This window comes from Schistocerca piceifrons, chromosome 3 (assembly GCF_021461385.2).
Source record: "Schistocerca piceifrons isolate TAMUIC-IGC-003096 chromosome 3, iqSchPice1.1, whole genome shotgun sequence".
NCBI classification, from domain to species: Eukaryota; Metazoa; Arthropoda; class Insecta; order Orthoptera; family Acrididae; genus Schistocerca; species Schistocerca piceifrons.
This window is the reverse complement of record NC_060140.1, coordinates 391363575-391381076: the sequence shown is the minus strand read 5'-3', so window position 1 is coordinate 391381076 and position 17502 is coordinate 391363575. Positions and strand designations below refer to the sequence as shown.

The 17502-nt window shown below is 41.2% G+C and overlaps 1 protein-coding gene across 1 annotated transcript in view; it reads left to right on the top strand.

The window, feature by feature from the left end:
* Positions 1 to 17165, top strand: part of LOC124789692 (solute carrier family 22 member 7-like) — an 89263-nt gene extending 72098 nt beyond the window's left edge. The window contains exons 8-9 of the mRNA XM_047257134.1: positions 15070 to 15257; positions 16885 to 17165. Coding sequence (XP_047113090.1) covers positions 15070 to 15257; positions 16885 to 17067 — 371 coding nt within the window. The 3' untranslated portion in view covers positions 17068 to 17165. The remainder of the gene's footprint in view (positions 1 to 15069; positions 15258 to 16884) is intronic.
* The last annotated feature ends 337 nt before the right edge of the window (positions 17166 to 17502 follow it).

Sequence of the window (17502 nt, the reverse complement as noted above, 5' to 3'; positions counted from 1 at the left end):
GACTTACCGTCTTGGGTGTGTGGAGCTGAACTTTACCTGCAACTTTGAAATAGTTCTGGCAGCTTTCAAATACGTGGGGGAAGATATTTCGGCCTGTCGTTTATCACTTCTTTTCCTGTTCCACATTATATCAAAGCAGCGGAAAATTGTCAAAGAAGGTTTAAATGCGGAAACCTTGGCACCAAAGACCTTAGAAAAATACAGTTGGGAAGTAAGAGTTCTGTCACGCTATTGGCTCGCTAAGGAACAGCGTCTGCCTCGGTAACTGCGATACGTGTGGGCCGTTCATTTGTGCGACGTATTTGTGGTACATTTTAGTTTCTACTGAATTAATGAAACGTAAATTGATATTCTGCTATTGCTGGAATGTTACCTCAAGATCGAATAACTTAACCAGCTCTTAAACTGCTGATTTTTTTTAAAAAAATCCAAGTATCTATAGTATCAAACCATGGGGAAAAAAGCGCAAAGTATAGTCTGTTTTAGCAGTTTTTTACTCCAATAGGTGTTCGACATGAGCTTACAGCTTTCTGAATTGGCTCTGAGAAAAATTTTGATTTTGTACTCACCACAAGTTTAATGGAACTTCAACTAACAGATTGACACGGTCGTTTTCACTCAAGAAATTTTGCAAGTGCCGTATTTGTAGGAAATATTTGAATTACCTAATCAAACTAGAACATCCTTCAAAACGGCTAGTGACAACTGCAACCGCGATTTACCCATAACCGCAAAGTCGACACTGCAGATAGACGATATCCGACTTTTTCCCTAAAAAATTGTAACTTTCCTGCCCAAAAGTGCGCAAAGAAATTAACTTGCAAAATAATATCCTCTTTGTCCCATAGAATCCGTTGCGACCCCTGTAACAAACTTCTGATATGATTGGATGAAAATATTTTGCCCAGTGTTTGATTAATTTTATGAAACACAATACCGTTTACTTGCTCCTTTTTTTATTGTCTTTGTTGTGAAGACGTCGTTTCGTTTATGACAATGGAGATCCTTAATACGTGCTTGTAACCTTACGCTCGTGTTTTTCATACCAGCATTTCTTCTCTATAATGCTGCTACGTAATTTTCTAAAGCGGCTTTATCTGAATTATCTGCAATTGCACCTTTATCAGCGCTCTGTAACTGCACATTTATCAGCGCCCTTCTCCCGTGATGAAAGCTTTTGCAAAGTCTCTGTACTGTTTCTACAGATACCACATTTGTTGAAAAGTTACTTTCCTTCTTCTCTTATACTAGGTGTAACATTACAAGGCAAATTACACGATGGAAATGCCTCGTTCTTAAGCACTCGTTATCATTGTAAATTTAGCATTTCCGAACATAGCTCTCTAACAGTTTCTTTGAAATGACGACATCTTATTCTAGCATTTGCAGTATTCACAACGTCTTTTCTACTGGATTTCGAGAATCCTTTGCAGATTTGGATTGCGATCAAAAGCTTGAAGCACTACTTCAGTCCTCCTAGTGTTACGACTGTGAGAATTGCAGTTAACAACAGTACAACCTGGCATTGTTTGCAGACACTCAAAACACTTTCACTTGCAAAGAACCCACTACGAACGAGCAACTAAGTGAAAATGACAACACTCATGGAACCATACAGCCTCCAACATACAAATACGAGCGTGAAAAGTGTTCCACTCTGATGGCACGCGCACAGGGTCAGAAACGCGTTTGCTTGTGGACAGTGTATTCTGCGCCCACTCTCTTCCACATTTAACCTGGAAAAACTTAAGGGGACTGGTCCGTAAATACTAGGGAATCCTTGAAAAAATTGACAGTTTTCGAAACAGCATACCTCAAAGAATATGATTTGTAAGCCCATATAAAGCTTACCATCTTTTAAGACGACTTTTGGTAATATTTATATGTATGAACCACGGTTTCAGCTCTCACTTTTTTTAATTGTATTTTTTTTTTTTTGCAGGTGAAATAAACATGCTAATTATTTTTGTACAGCATAGGTACACATTACTCAAAATACAAATAAAGTAGAAGGCTAATTTTTTTCCTGTAAGTTCTTTACAATATTATCTTTAAAGCAGAGTATTTAAAAAACGGTGCTGTCATAAATTGTGGTACTAAGAAATTTTTAGTATGACTATCAAAAATTTAGGAAATGAATTCAAGATTTTTGTTCAAGAAAGGTTTTTATTTTCAAAGTTAAGTCACAAGAGTAGACTACTTCTTAGGTAAGCATGTTTTACGACAGTATACTAAATTTCAGCTCTGTATCTTTAACAGCTTTTAGCGAAAATTTACAAGAACATGAAATAATTTAACTTTCGGGAAATTCAAGTTTAAGCTAACACTTGATTTATCTATTAAACTTGCATGACACTAATGCATCCCAGGTCCATATACAGGGTGGTCGATTGATCGTGACCGGGCCAAATTTCTCACGAAATAAGTCAAACGAGAAAACTACAAAGAACGAAACTTGTCTAGCTTGAAGGGGGAAACCAGATGGCGCTATGGTTGGCCCGCTAGATGGCGCTGCCATAGGTCAAACGGATATTAACTGCGTTTTTTTCAAAATAGGATCCCCCCATTTTTAAAACATATTCGTGTAGTACGTTAAGAAATATGAATGTTGTAGTTGGACCACTTTTTTCGCTTTGTGATAGATGGCGCTGTAACAGTCAAATACATATGGCTCACAATTTTAACCGAAAAGTTGGTAACAGTCAGGTTTTTTAAAATTAAAATACAGAACGTAGGTGCGTTTGAACATTTTATTTTGGTTGTTCCAATGTGATACATGTACCTTTGTGAACTTATCATTTCTGGGAACTCATGCTGTTACAGCGTGATTACTTGCAAATACCACATTAATGCAATAAATGCTCAAAATAATGTCCGTCAACCTCAATGCATTTGGCAATACGTGTAACGACATTCCTCTCAAGAGCGAGTAGTTCATCTTGCGTAATGTTGGCACATGCATTGACAATGCGCTGACAAATGTTGTCAGGCGTTGTCGGTGGATCACGATAGCAAGTATCCTTTAATTTTCCCTACAGAAAGAAATCCGGGGACGTCAGATCCGGTGAACGTGCGGGCCATGGTATGGTGCTTCGGCGACCAATCCACCTGTCATGAAATGTGCTATTCAATACCTCTTCAACCGAACGCGAGCTATGTGCAGGACATCCATCATGTTGGAACCACATCGCCGTTCTGTCATGCGGTGAAACATCTTTTAGTAACATCGGTAGAACATTACGTAGGAAATCAGCATACATTGCACCATTTAGATTGCCATCGATAAAATGGGGGCCAACATCCTTCCTCCCATAATGCCACACCAGTCATTTACTCGCCAAGGTCGCTGATGTTCCACTTGTCACAGCTATCGTGGATCTTCCGTTGCCCGTGTATATTATGCCGGTTGTCGTTACCGCTGTTGGTGAATGACGCTTCCCCGCTAAAAAGGACGCGTGCAAAAAATTTGTAATCGTCCCGTAATTTCTCTTGTACCCAGCGGCAGAACTGTACACGACGTTCAAAGTTGTCGCCATGCAGTTCCTGGTGCACAGAAATACAGTACCGGTGCAATCGATGTTGATGTAGCATTCTCTACAACGACGTTTCTGAGATTGCCGATTCTCGCGCAGTTTGTCCGCTACTGATGTGCGGATTAGCCGCGACAGCAGCTAAAGCACCTACTTGGGCATCATCATTTGTTGCAGGTCGTGGTTGACGTTTCATACGTGGCGGAACAGTACCTGTTTTCTTAAGTAACGTAACCATCCGGCGAACGTTCCGGTTACTTGGATGATGTCGTCGAGGTTACCGAGCAGCATACATAGCGCTCACCCGTTGGGCATTTTGATCACAATAGCCATACGTCAACACGATATCGATCTTTTCCGCAATTGATGTACCGTCCATTTTAACACGGGTAATGTATCACGATGCAAAAACCATCCGCACTGGCGGAATGTTACGTGATACCACGTACTTATGCGTTTGTGACTATTACAGCGCCATCTATCACAAAGCGAAAAAAGTGGTCTAAGTAAAACATTCATATTTCTTTACGTACTACGCGAATATGTAATAAAAAATGGGGTTCCTATTTAAATAAACGCAGTTGATATCCGTTTGACCCATGGCAGCGCCATCTAGTGGGCCAACCATAGCGCCATCTGGTTTCCGCCTTCAAGCTAGACGAGTTTCCTTCTTTGTAGTTTTTTCGTTTGATGCTTATTTCGTGAGATATTTGTCCCGGTCACAATCAATGGATCACCATTCTTCTTGTTCTTCCTTTCTTCTATTTTTCACACTTCCTCTTCTTCTTATTGTTGCTTCTTCGGTGGCTTCCAACACTGATTTTTCTGCTTCAAAGAGTCTCCTTCGGTCAATCTCTTTCGGCCAATGGCTGTTAGAGCTGTATGAATATTTAGTCCACCAGACCCTCCCGTAAGTTCCGTAACGTTAAGCCTTGACACTGTACCGTCATTAAAACATAAAACAGCTTCTAGCATATCTATTTTCCATGATTTTAGTCCTTCTAGGACAGTTTTGGTATCCGTTATCACTTACGATTGTTGAAACTTTCATTCGGATTTTGAATCCTATCATGTAAACTTTTCTCTAATAACCTTTGTGACTAAGATCCCTATATACAGGTTTTAAAACTTCCATTATAGCAAATGGCAAAGAATGTTTATGGTTGTAGGTCTCACCTTGAGTAACAGCCCTCTGGTAGCCAAACTATGAATCACTGCCACGAGGGCAGATTGCATGACATGGGTTGTCATCTGTGGAGGATTTATGAAAGAAGGTAGCCCATACTGCTTTTTTCATTCCCTCAATGTCAGTTTCAAGTGGAATAAGAAACTAATGCACACAATAAGAAACTCACACATATATTTCGCTGTAAACAAAATATTCGTGCCAAAACAACAGCAAACAATGACTAATCTCTCTGTATAAACAAAAGATAAGCAACTGTAAAGCTTTCGCTGGTTAGCCAACTTAAGGAACTAAAAAGTCATAAAAACGAAACAGATGAGAACAAAACTTTATTTTTAACTGAGCTGTCTGTGTGTCATGGGGACGTCGTGCTGCGTGCAGCCACTTTTGAATTCCTTTATTTTTGGTACCTTCTGTGGTCCATTTTGCTGGAAGTAAACTTTTTCTCATTTAGAAAACTACAAAGGATTTTTCAAGACAAAAATTAAAAAATCTATTTTTTGACAGTTATTCACGTACGAGTTCCCTTAAGCTTCTGTTCAAGCAGAACGTCTATACTGACCGGCAGGTTAGTCGTGTTTACAAGTTTACAGTTTCATCGGATCTAAAGCAACCAATGAAAACACATGCACGTCATTTGTTTCCTTACCACATATGGATAGCGTTGATTCGTTGTCAGTAAGAATTTTTAAAAAGTGTTATATTAATAGTGTGTTTTGTGTGAGAGACAGTATTAGAGCTCTCCGTGGTTCTGTTGCAGCTGATCCTGGACTGTGGAATGCCAGTTTTTATAGACTCCCCTTGGCATTACTGGCAGACAAATACAGATCAGATGATTCTACGACGTATTTAGAGTGATAACCATTGTCATACAGGATAATTGTAACCAGAGAAATCTGTAGAGCGGAGCACTGACTAACCGAAGACACTATAGCATTATAGGGCTGGTGTGTGAAAGGCAATGATTTAAATTATGATCTCTAACGATACAATAAATAGGGTCTAGAGCTGTCCCTTTCCGATACTAAAAAGTAATTGTCTTCTACTCGGCCGAAACATATAATACATAACTGTTCATTGTTTCTGCAGGCTGCACACTTTGCGGTATGGGGCAGCAGCGACGGTTTCTCTCGCGGACAGAAATTATTTCTCGTGGGATATAAAAGAGCTTCCTAGTGTGATACAAACGTGTGAATTCAACGTTTAAAATCAATCTTCCGTTGTGCTTTATTGCTGTAATGGCGTTCAAATCGTGCTATAAATTAAGCTGATCTTCGAAACGTTATTAGTGTTTCATGTTATGCCTATATTCTCGATGCTGCTACAGAAATTATATGCATTATTACCCCAGAACTATTAAATATGAAATGGTAAAGACTTGCGTTTGTCGCATGTACGAACTAATACGTAAACTGAATACTGTGCAGTAAGTGCAGTAAGTGTAGGTCCTTGAAATACAAGACAAAAATAAACGTTACGGGACAGAACCGTTTATTCCAGTGAGGACCTCTCCCTATTCCTAACATCAGTCCACCTAATTTTCAACATTCGTCTGTAGCACTACATCTTAAATGCTTAGATTATCTTCTGTTCAAGTGTTCCCACACACCATGTTTCACTAGCATACAATGCTGTGCTCCAAACGTACATTGTCACTAATTTCTTCCTCAAATTAACGCCTCCGTTTGATACTGGTAGACTACTCTTGGCTATGAATGCCCTAGTCTGCTTTTGATGTCCTTCTTGCTCCGTCCGTATTGGGATTTTACAACCTTGTTAGCAGAATTCGTTAACATCTTCTGCTTCGTGACCGTCAGTCCTCACTTCTGTTTCTTCTGACTTCTTTCATCTTCCTTTGGCTTACTCTCAATCCATTTCTGTGCTAATTAGTACAGTAATATCTCTGACGATAGCAATGTAATCAGCGAATCTTACTACTGATATCATTAACATTCTTTCACCTTGAATTTTAATTTTATTTTCATTATTGTTTCTTCGATGTACAGATTCAAAGTAGGAGCGGAAGACTACATCCCTGCCTTACACCTTCTTTAATCCGAGCTCTACGTTCATGGTCTTCCACTCTTATTACTCCCTCTTGGCTCTTGTACATGGTGTATGTTACCCATCTCCCCCTATAGCTTACCACTATTTTTCTCAGAATTTCAAACATCTTGCGGTGTTTGACACTCTTGAGCGTTTTTTCCAAGTCGACAAATCGTATGAACGCGTCTGGAGCTTTCTTTAGTCTTGCTTCCTTTATCAACAGCAACGTCAGAATTCCTTCTGTGGTGCCTTTACCTTTCCTAAAGCAAAATTGACCGTCAGATGACACATACTCAAGTGTTCTTTTCCATTCTTCTGAGTAGTATTCTTGTCAGCAACTTGAACTGTTAAGCTGATTGTGTGATAATTCTCGCATTCAGCAGATCTTGCATTCTTCGGAAATGCATGGATGAAATTTTTCCCAAAACTAGATGATTTATTGCCAGAGTCATACGTTCTATACACCTAAGTGATTAGTTGTTTTGTTGCCATTTGCCCCAGTAATTTTAGAAATTTTGATAGAATGTTATCTACCCATTCTGCCTTATTTGATCTTAAGTCTTCCAATGCTCTTTTAAATTCTAATTCTAATAATGGATCCCCTATCTCATCCCTGTCGACTCTTGTTTCTTCTTCTATCACATCAGACAACTCTTCTCCCTCATAGAGGCCTTCGATTTACTCTTTCGAACTATAAGCTCTCTCCTTTGCATTTCATAGTGGGATTCCCAATGCACTTTTAATGTTACCACCCTTGCTTTTAACGTCATAGAAGGTTGTTTTGCCTTTTCTATATTCTGAGTCAGTCCTTTCGACAACCGTTTGTTTTTCGATGTCTTCACATTTTTCATGCAGCCATTTCGTCTTAGCTTCCTTACAATTCCTGTTTATTTCCTTCCTAAACGACTTGTATTACTACGTTCCTGAATTTCCCTGATCATTTTTATGCTTCCTTCTTTCATCAATCAACTGGTGGATTTCTTCTGTTACTTATGATTTCTGCACGTTTACCTTCTTTGTACCTAAGTTTTCTTTCGAATTTCTGTGTTTGCCATTTTTAGAGAGGTCCATTCCCCTTCAACTGAAATGCCTACTAAGCTATTCGTTATCACAGTATGTATAGCCTTGGAAAACTTCAAGCATTTATCTTCAATTCTTAGTTCTTCTGTACCCACTTCTTTGCACATTTATTCTTCCTGACTTGCCTTTTAAACTTCAGTAGCCTCTTCACTGAATTGTAATCTGAGTTTGTGCCTGCTTTTGGGTACGCCTAATAATCCAGTATCTGATGGCAGAATCTCTGCCTGTCCATGACGTAATGTAAGTGAAATCTTTCCGTATCTCCCGGCCTTTTCCAAGTACACCTCCTCCTTTTGTGATTCATGAATTTCATTAGTTACATTTTAAATAAATGTTCAATCTATGTCAGGTTTAAAATACTGGAGGAGGAGTAGTGGACAGTTCAGTGAACTAGTTACGTGCTCTGCCAATTTTAAAATAATTATTATGACTACTTAGCCTATTAAAGATTGTCAGTCGATGGATAAGTCAGCCACGTGGCAGATTGCTTCTAGTTTTAATATTTTGGTTACATCCTCCTTTTCAAAAGCGACGAGGGCATGCCCAGCATGTTTTGCAACGATATCAGATGCCATTTAATTTGTAATTGTGGGATGATGTAAAACGTTTCGCGTGCAAGCGCCGTGGAGAGTGAAAAAAGGCTCTCTTGGCAAGAGCCGTGGAGACTTAAAAAGGCTTCAATGGCAAGAATTCTCGCTGTTTGTGATACTAGCGAACAAGATGAGAGTTCATTAATTTCTTTTGGTGCTATTCTATGACATCTACTGATTCTTTAAATGACGTCATCTCCTGCGTTTTATGTAATTGTGTTTATTGTGCCTCTGTGCCTTTATTAAACACTAATAAGATTCGATATATTATGATATAGAATCAATTTCAAGTTGCCACCATCCTCGTAGGACTGTGTCACCCTTGAAAGTAGTAGTCAGCAACTGTTGTCAATGATATGAATAACATTATGCGTAAATTTTCGTTATTTACACACAGGTTGAAATACAACTGTAGCTGCTCGAAGCCAGCCAGCGTGGGGCGGACTTAACAACGCGGAAAATGACGTCGTTTAAAGAACTTAATTGTCCTATCTGATACAAAGTAACATTTTGTTAGAAACGTCGCTGAGAAACACGGCGTTGTCCGGGTGTTCATTTATAGCTGTTCCAGAGACATTGTATGGGTGGAATTTGTTTTTGACTTTCAAACGATCTTTGTCGGGTGTGCTTCAATAACGGGAAAGCGACGTATAGCTGACGGGGCGAGAAGTAGCAAACACTGAGGTCCACACGGGCAATACGCAGAATCTGGCCTCATGCTTTGTTTCTGGCCATGGCCTAATATAAGCTCACCGTTTTTTTTTCTTTATTGGTAATTTACACCTGATACAGGTAGGCCACAGACAAAACTAATAAGACAAAAGAAGACAATCGCAGAACAGACAGGGTGGATATACAAACATAGACATACAAAAGTAAAACACACAGAGCTGTTCACGGGCGGCTGGTCCCGTCAGAGGTTCGAGTCCTCCCTCGGGCATGGGTTTGTGTGTTTGTCCTTAGGATAATTTAGGTTAATTAGTGTGTAAGCTTAGGGACTGATGACCTTATGAGTTGTCCCATAAGATTTCACAAACATTTGAACACTTTTGCTCATGGGCGCAGAGTCCAAAATAAAAATGTTCAGACACATGGACACGCACAGTGAGGACAGATGGCACACGCGAACTTTGGAGCACGAACGAGTTACACTGGAACACTTGAACACGAACACGACGACACACACATAAACACTGGGCGCTGATCTCCGGCGCACGAAAGTTCACTATTCATGTGCGAGTCCGGGGACTTGTCAAAAAGGGGAAAGAAGGGGGGGAGGGGGGAGTGAGTAGATGCCAGTGGCAGTGGAGAATGGAGGGGGAGGAGGGAAGATAGGGGGGTTGGGGAAGCCAAGGGGAGGAGGGAGGGCGGGAGAGAAGGGAGAGAGGGTGCCCTCAGGAGAAAAACACAGGGTGCAGGAGAGGAGGACCAAAGTTGGTAGGAGGGGTAGATGGAGGGGATGAGGGCATCATCAGAGAGGGGGAGTTGGTGGAAGCCACACTGGGAGAGGGTATGGAGAGTGGAGAGATGGAGAGCAGGTGGGATGTGGGAATGCAGGCACGGCAGCGGACGGGGTGGGAGAGGATGGGAGAGACAAGTGGGTGAGGGGGATCAAGTTTGTGGGAGGTGTAGAGGATCTGTATCCGTTCAAGGAAAAGAAGGAGGTGCGAGAACGGAATAAGGTTATGTAGGATCCGCCTGGGAGAGGGGAGACGGATGCAATAGGTGAGGCGGAGCGCATGGCGTTCTAGGATTTGAAGGGATTTGTAAAAGGTAGGAGGGGCGGAGGTCCAAGCTCACCAGGAACTGAACACGTTTAAAGCGAGACGGTAAAACCTCCCTCGTCCGTGCCACTTCCTGTCAACTATTCCACTTTTACAAAGTTAACATTGGGGAGAAGTATCTTCAAGCGTTGTTCCATTACACAGTTTTGGTGAGCTTAAATTCCATCACTGAAGTAAACTTCCGAAAGTGCATCTGTCACTAAGCTAAAAAAAGAAAAAGAAAAAACTGACAGAGCCATCTATTGCTTTTTTGATGTACCACAAAACTTATAGCGTCACATATTGGTTCTTTGATGTAGTACAACTTGGTTCAAAATGGTTCAAATGGCTCTGAGCACTATGCGACTTAACTTCTAAGGTCATCAGTCACCTAGAACTTAGAACTAATTAAACCTAACTAAGGACAGCACACACATCCATGCCCGAGGCAGGATTCGAACCTGCGACCATAGCGGTCGCTCGGTTCCAGAGTGTAGCGCCTAGAACCGCATGGCCTACAACTTGGTGATCGTGTCACTGAAGTAAACATACGGACTATTAAGCCGAACAGCCGAATTTAGGTTAAATTTTAAATTACGATATCTTTTTCTTTCGATACGATTTTGATGAAATAAAGCCTAAATGTGATCCCAGGCTATGCTCAAATTGTCGATGAAAACCGTATGTGCTTCTAGTAGTTTGAGATTAGCGTGTTCAAACAGATAGAAAATACGGTTTTCGATAAAACTTTAAACCACGATATCTTTTTTTTTTTTTGGGTCATATGATTTTTATGTATGAAAGTCTATATTTTGGCCCAAGGTATACTCAAGTTACCTGTGAAAATGCCATGAAAATTCGTCTTGTAGTTTTGGAGAATAGCCTATTCAAACAGACTTATACGATGGTTTTAAGATTTTATTATTAGTAATAGATAATAGCTATAGATGCCATGCCTGCATACAAGCTCTGAGACACCACTTTGAACAATTTGTGGAGATATACATATAAATAAAATTATTACATAAGATATATATTTGCACTATTATCTTAGTCTCAAGACGAACGGTAAATTTGAGACTTTCCCATTTTGCTTGAAGCTCTCCTCATTCGTTTCTCGGTCCGTTTCCGTATCTCGAATTGATACATTTCTGAAACAATGTAGTCTGCGGTCATCATCAAATCAATCAGTGGAGTGACTACAAGCTTATATTAAGTATTACGATCTTAAGCGCATGGCAATCAACAGTTGCCTCCGGTTCCCGATATCCTTCTTCCGAACAAGTCACTTCCACTCTATACTTATTGGTTGTACAAATCCATCCCCGTCGTCGGACTGCTACTTTGCATTCCTGCTGTACGTTATGTATTAAACAAATTTTAACGAATTTGTCGTAAACTGATGCACTGAGAACCATAAGGGCATAAAGCACATCGTCGACGGTTCTGAGGCTGCATCATGTATTCGCTTCTGACATCTGCTGATCTTATAGTGAGTCAGGTTTATCTGTGCTGTCAGCCCCTATGGTGTATAAGAACATTCACAAAAAGCTGTCTCGCCAATTTCCTTGATATTCACTTAAATGTGGACTGGACAACGGTCTGCTTTAGGCATACCCTTATGGTTCTCAACGCCTCAGTTATAAATCAGAATTGCTGCGCTCTCGGGAAAATAATTTATTTTGAATCTAGAGGAAGTCATGGAAATGATCCTTCGGAAACCACCCTATGTGTGCTACATTTACTGTTCCAACGTCCAGTGTTGTTACCATGAAATGCCCCAGCACACGAAAACTACACAGAAGTGTGGCATTCGTCAACATTGTACATATTGCGTGTGCTTTGTAGCATAGAAGATATATACTGAATAGACAAAGAAACTAGTACACCTACCCTAATACCATGTAGGGCCCCCGCGGGCACGCAGAAGTTCCACAACACGACATGATATGGACTCGACTAATGTCTGAAGTAGTGCTGGAGGGAATTGACACCACGAATCCTCCACGACTGTCCATAAATTCCCGTAAGAGGGGGTGAAGGTCTCTTCTGAACAGCATGATGTAAGGCAGCCCAGATATGCTCAATAATTTTCATGCCTCGAGAGTTTGGTGGCCAGCGGTAGTGTTTAAAATTAGAAGAGTGATCCTGGAGCCACACTGTAGCAATTCATGACGTTTAGGATGTCGCATTGTCCTGCTAGAATTGCCCAAGTCTGTCGGAATGCACAATGGCCATGAATGGATGCAGGTGATCAGACAGGACGCTTATGTACGTCTCACCTGCCAGAGTCGTTTCTAGAAATATCAGGGGACCCATATCACTCAAACTGCACACACCCCACATCACTACAGAGCCACCAGCTTGAGCAGTCCCCTGCTGACATTCAGAGTCCATGGATTCATGAGGTTGTCTCCGTACCTGTACACGACCATCAGCTCAATACTATTTGAAATGAGACTCGTCCGACCAGGCAACATGTTTCCAGTCATCAGCAGTCCAAGTCGGTGTTCACCGACACAGGCGATGCTTAAAGTTTTGTGTCGTGCAGTCATAAAGGGTATGCGAGTGGGCCTTCGGCTCCGAAAGCCTGTATCGATGATGTTTCGTTGAATGATTCGCACGGTGATACTTGCTGATTGCCCAGCACTGAAATCTGCAGCACTTTACGGAAGGGTTGCACTTCTACCACACTGAACGATTCTTTTCAGTCGACGTTGGTCCCGTTCTTGCAGACCATTTTCTGGCGGCAGTGGTGTCGGAGATCTGATGTTTTACAGTATGTTACTGTTCCTGTTACTCTGGGTACACTCATGAAATAGTCGTACGGTAAAATTCCCACGTCATCGCTACCTCGGAGATGCTGTGTCCCATCGCTTGCGCGCCGACTATAACACCACGTCCAAAGTCACTTAACTCTTGATAACCTGGCATTGTAGGAGCAGTAACCGATCTAACAACTGTGCCACACACTTGGTGTCTTATATAGGCGTTGCCGACCGTAGCGCCGTATTCTGCCTGGTTACATATCTCTGTATTTGAAGACGCATGTCTATACCAGTTTCTTTGGCGCATCAGTTTATTTTCAGTCGTTCTTCCTCAACGATAAAGGATGGGAGACACAGACTGGAATATGTGCCACATGTGTTGGGTTACGGACTTGCTGGCTTAGAAGAGTGGTGCAAATGAGAAAGAGGTGGAAGATCTTACAATATCGCTTGTTTCACTGAGAAGAAAGAAGATCCTCGGCATCGGTATACGAATAAGTTATCTGACAAAAAGTATCCGGAAACCTATTAGTGGACGTTAATATGCTGTATGTCCAGACTTCGCCTTCATGACAGTTTGAACCCTGAAGGGGATGTATTCGAAAAAGCGTGTCAGCGTCTGTGGGGAAATGGTAGCCCATTTGCCCTCAATAGTTGAAACCAGAAACGCTGGGGTCTGAAGCAAAGCCGTTCTAACTCATCACAGAGGTTTTCCGTTGGGTTCAGGTCGGGAGTCTGGGCAAGCCCGTCCCTTTCAGAAACATTACTGTTCGCAAATCATTGCGAAGCTGATAGAAACAATCATCGTCTCTACTCCTCTATTGTAGGAAGAATTCAATGCTATAAAAGTGTTCATATACTTCTGTATTTAGCGAGCTCTTAGGCGTCATAAGGTGATCACGCCCTAACAACGAACAACACCGTCATGCCTTCACTGTTGACACTGCACCTGACGGCACGTTCTCCGTGCATTCGGCCAATCCAAACCTTCCATCGAATTGTCATAATCTACAGCGCGATTCATAATTCCAAATCACTTGTTTCCAGTCATCCACTGTTGAATGGCGTGGCCCTTTGCACCGCCTTAAGCGTTGTTTAGCAATCACGACAGAATTGTGTGGCTTGTGAGGAGCGGCTGTACCACTGTACAACGTTCTCTTTAACTCACTACGCACAATCATTATGCTAGCTGCACTCCTGGAAGGACTTTGTAACTCACGAATGATCGATCCCATCTGCTGATTTCACGTGTTATTTTATAACCATCCTTCGTAAAACTCAACGGTCCCTGTCCTTCAGTAAATGAGGTCTGTCTGCTCTTCGCTTAGCTGTGGCTGGTCGTTCGCGTTTCCACTTCAGTCACACGAGCAACAGACGGCTTGGTCGGTCTTATAAGGGTTGAAATGTCTCGGACTGATTAGTTATTCAGGTGACATGCTGTGATTAGTTCAAGTTGTAAATTACCGAGCGCTGCTGACCGACCCATTGGGCTGTGACTTCTTCTCCACTGGCAACACAAAACTCCCGGCTTTTTTTTCTACCGGCGGATCCGCATCTCGTGACACCTAGTGCTCTACACATAGTTACGTCCGGATATTTTTGATCAAGTAGTGTAATTCTTATTGCAGTTACTGAGTCTTCCACTACAGCAATCGTTACTAACCGCTGTCAAGAGAAAAGTAATTAACACCAAACATATAAAGGATTTCAGCAGATAATAAATTGAGTCTAAAGGTAATATTTATGAGGCTCGTGGACACTCCTCGATACTAGGAGAAGTTGAATTTTGTCTAATGGCTAAGAACCTCAAAAACTTGACCTTTAATTTTAATTTAGCGCTATTCATCCAGCGGGTACATTGTGTGAATTCTCAAATGTTTTATTCTCTCTCCTTGGACTCAGTTTGGCACAAGTGTCTAAAATCAATCTTGCTCTAAGAATGTCATACTCGGTAATGTACGATATCTCTCGGCATAACTGCTTTTGTAAACTAGTTCTCGCGTTTACATGTTATTTTAATGCTCTAAAATAATTACTTGCTTCGTATTTTAAAATATTTACTAAACTTTTGATAAAATGAACGATTTATATTTGTTTTTCTTTCAGTCTCCGGACAGACGTGGGTTGTTGCTTGTGGAGTGACACTCCTCAAGTTCTTCTGCGTAATGTCTCTCTTCACCAACGTTCTTCAGAGCATGGAGATCCATCCAACGTGTATTAGGCAGATTGGTTCAGCTGTGGAGTGGGCATTTGTTGCAGCTGTAATAGGAATTGCACCATACATTGTACACTTGGTAAGTAATTCAATCTCATCTTTACTGCCGCCTGAGAGAAAATCACTGTTTTCATTTGTCCAGTGTTGTTTATTTTTATTCGACTCTTTAGATCAGGTAATGATGATGAACACTGAACGAAACAATGATTCGTGCATTCTATCAGGAGAAATGTACGAAAGTGGCTCGATAAGTCTGGAAAAAAGTAAGAAAAAATGTTTGTTTCGGAAACAATTTACCTTACTTCTCGCCATAGTTTACTTCGTGGGATGTACACTTGGTCCAGTGATCCTGCAGTTTTTTCATCCTATCGGAAAAATAGCTCCTGCCAAGCCCAGAAAAATGTTCGCCGGCTGAGAGTATCATTTCCTCATTTGACGAAAATTCCTTTCCAGCAAGTCAAAGTTTCAAGCTAGGGAACGAGAAGAAGCCACTTGGGCCTAAGCCTGGTGAACACGAGGAACGAATTATTTAATAAAAAAATAGGGAAAAAAGGCAGCCATAAATAAATATTTTAACATAAAGACAATCCAAAAGGATTTAAAAAATCTTTACCATGAGACGAAAATATTGAATCTAGCCACAAACTATGTAAAAAGAAAGAAGACTTAATCTAGCAAACGAACGATACAGCATAATTATTAAAATCACAACCATAAAAACAAAGAAAAAACAGTTCAAAGCGCAGTTCACGCAAATTATCCATTGTTGTCGCTGGTGTGTGGGATGGTGCGTTTTCTTGGTGACACAGCACTTTTTCGCGGGCCACCCTTGGTCTTTTTTCAGCCAACGCAAGTTTCAAACTATCGAACAGTGAAGCATAATAAAGTCCACTTATGGTTCTTCTTTTTTGCAAGTATTATACGAGGATTATTCCTCGGGAATAAAAAAAAAGTGGCTATCACTTAACAGGCTGATGAAATGGTTTTTGCTTTCTTCGGTGTACTTTCATCAGACTTTGTCCATTATTTTGACAACTGTTTGGACTCTAGTGTGTAATGTTGTATCCAGATTTCGTCAACAGTCACAAATCGGCACAAAAAGTCTTGCGGATTGTGATTAAACGTGTACGGACATTGTGTTGAAATGTTGTGTCGGATGCGATTTTGGTCGACGGTGAGCAATCAGAGCATGCACCTCGCACACAGATCCTTCATAACTATTCTTCCACGCAGGATTTTATGCATTCGCTCAGTAGAGATGCCTCAGCAATGTCACGAATTTTTATTCGGCGGTCTTGCATTTCCATATCATGAATTTTATCAATGGTTTCCCTTTCGTGACTTCAACTGGACTGCAATGGTCTTCAGAGACAGTGTAGAGTCCGCGAGAACTTGATGCAATTCTGTGCGGCAGTGCAAACCTTCAAATGAATACGTTCAGTAGACAGAACGAAACTCGATTTTCTGCATTTTCAATCACAGTCGACACACTCACCAATTTAGACGGCTATCAAAAATGATATTTACGCTGTGCGTTGTTGAAATTATTTACGTGATGCGTGGAATAATCAAGCTTACCAACCACGAAGGCTCAAGAACAAGGTTCCATTCTTCCATGGAAATTTACCAGACATATCAGATCGCTCCACAGACAGGTCAACTGGTGCTAGGCGACAGGTAACACGAAATGTACTCCATGTGTCTAGGGGACAGCAGTGGACTCCAGGTGCCTCTACGGCGTACTGGGAGCGCTCCTCGCGTCGGCGGCCGTCATCACCTCGTTTCTGCCCGAATCACTCAACGAGAAGCTGCCAGAGACACTGGAGGACGCAACCAACTACGGATCATCTCAGAAGTACTGGAGTCTACCGTCGTCTACGAAGAGCTGAAACCATCTAATCGTGTCCCCTACGTCGTGCCGATATCAACACCGTATCATTCCATTTACCTACTTGTATTCAACTCAATTAAATTATTTTCATTTTTATGTCGTTGTGTTGAGTCACTTCAATAGCGTTAATATCGAATACCAGACTAACATCAAACAGTCAGTTCAGTATTCTTCGTCCTTGTTGTGGTACCTTGAAAGTAAATCAGGGAGACCACATAGGGGCTGATCAAAAAATTTTACTCACGCTTTTACAGTTTCCGAACGCATTTTCCTCTAGAATAATGAAAGAGTGCATAATTTAAACACCAAAGAACAGTTCGTGTATGAATATATATGGAAGTATTCACACAGACGACCATTATCGTACAAATAGAGCTAATAACTCAGAGAAGTGCAATCATGAATTATACTACGCCATTATTTTGGAATTTGA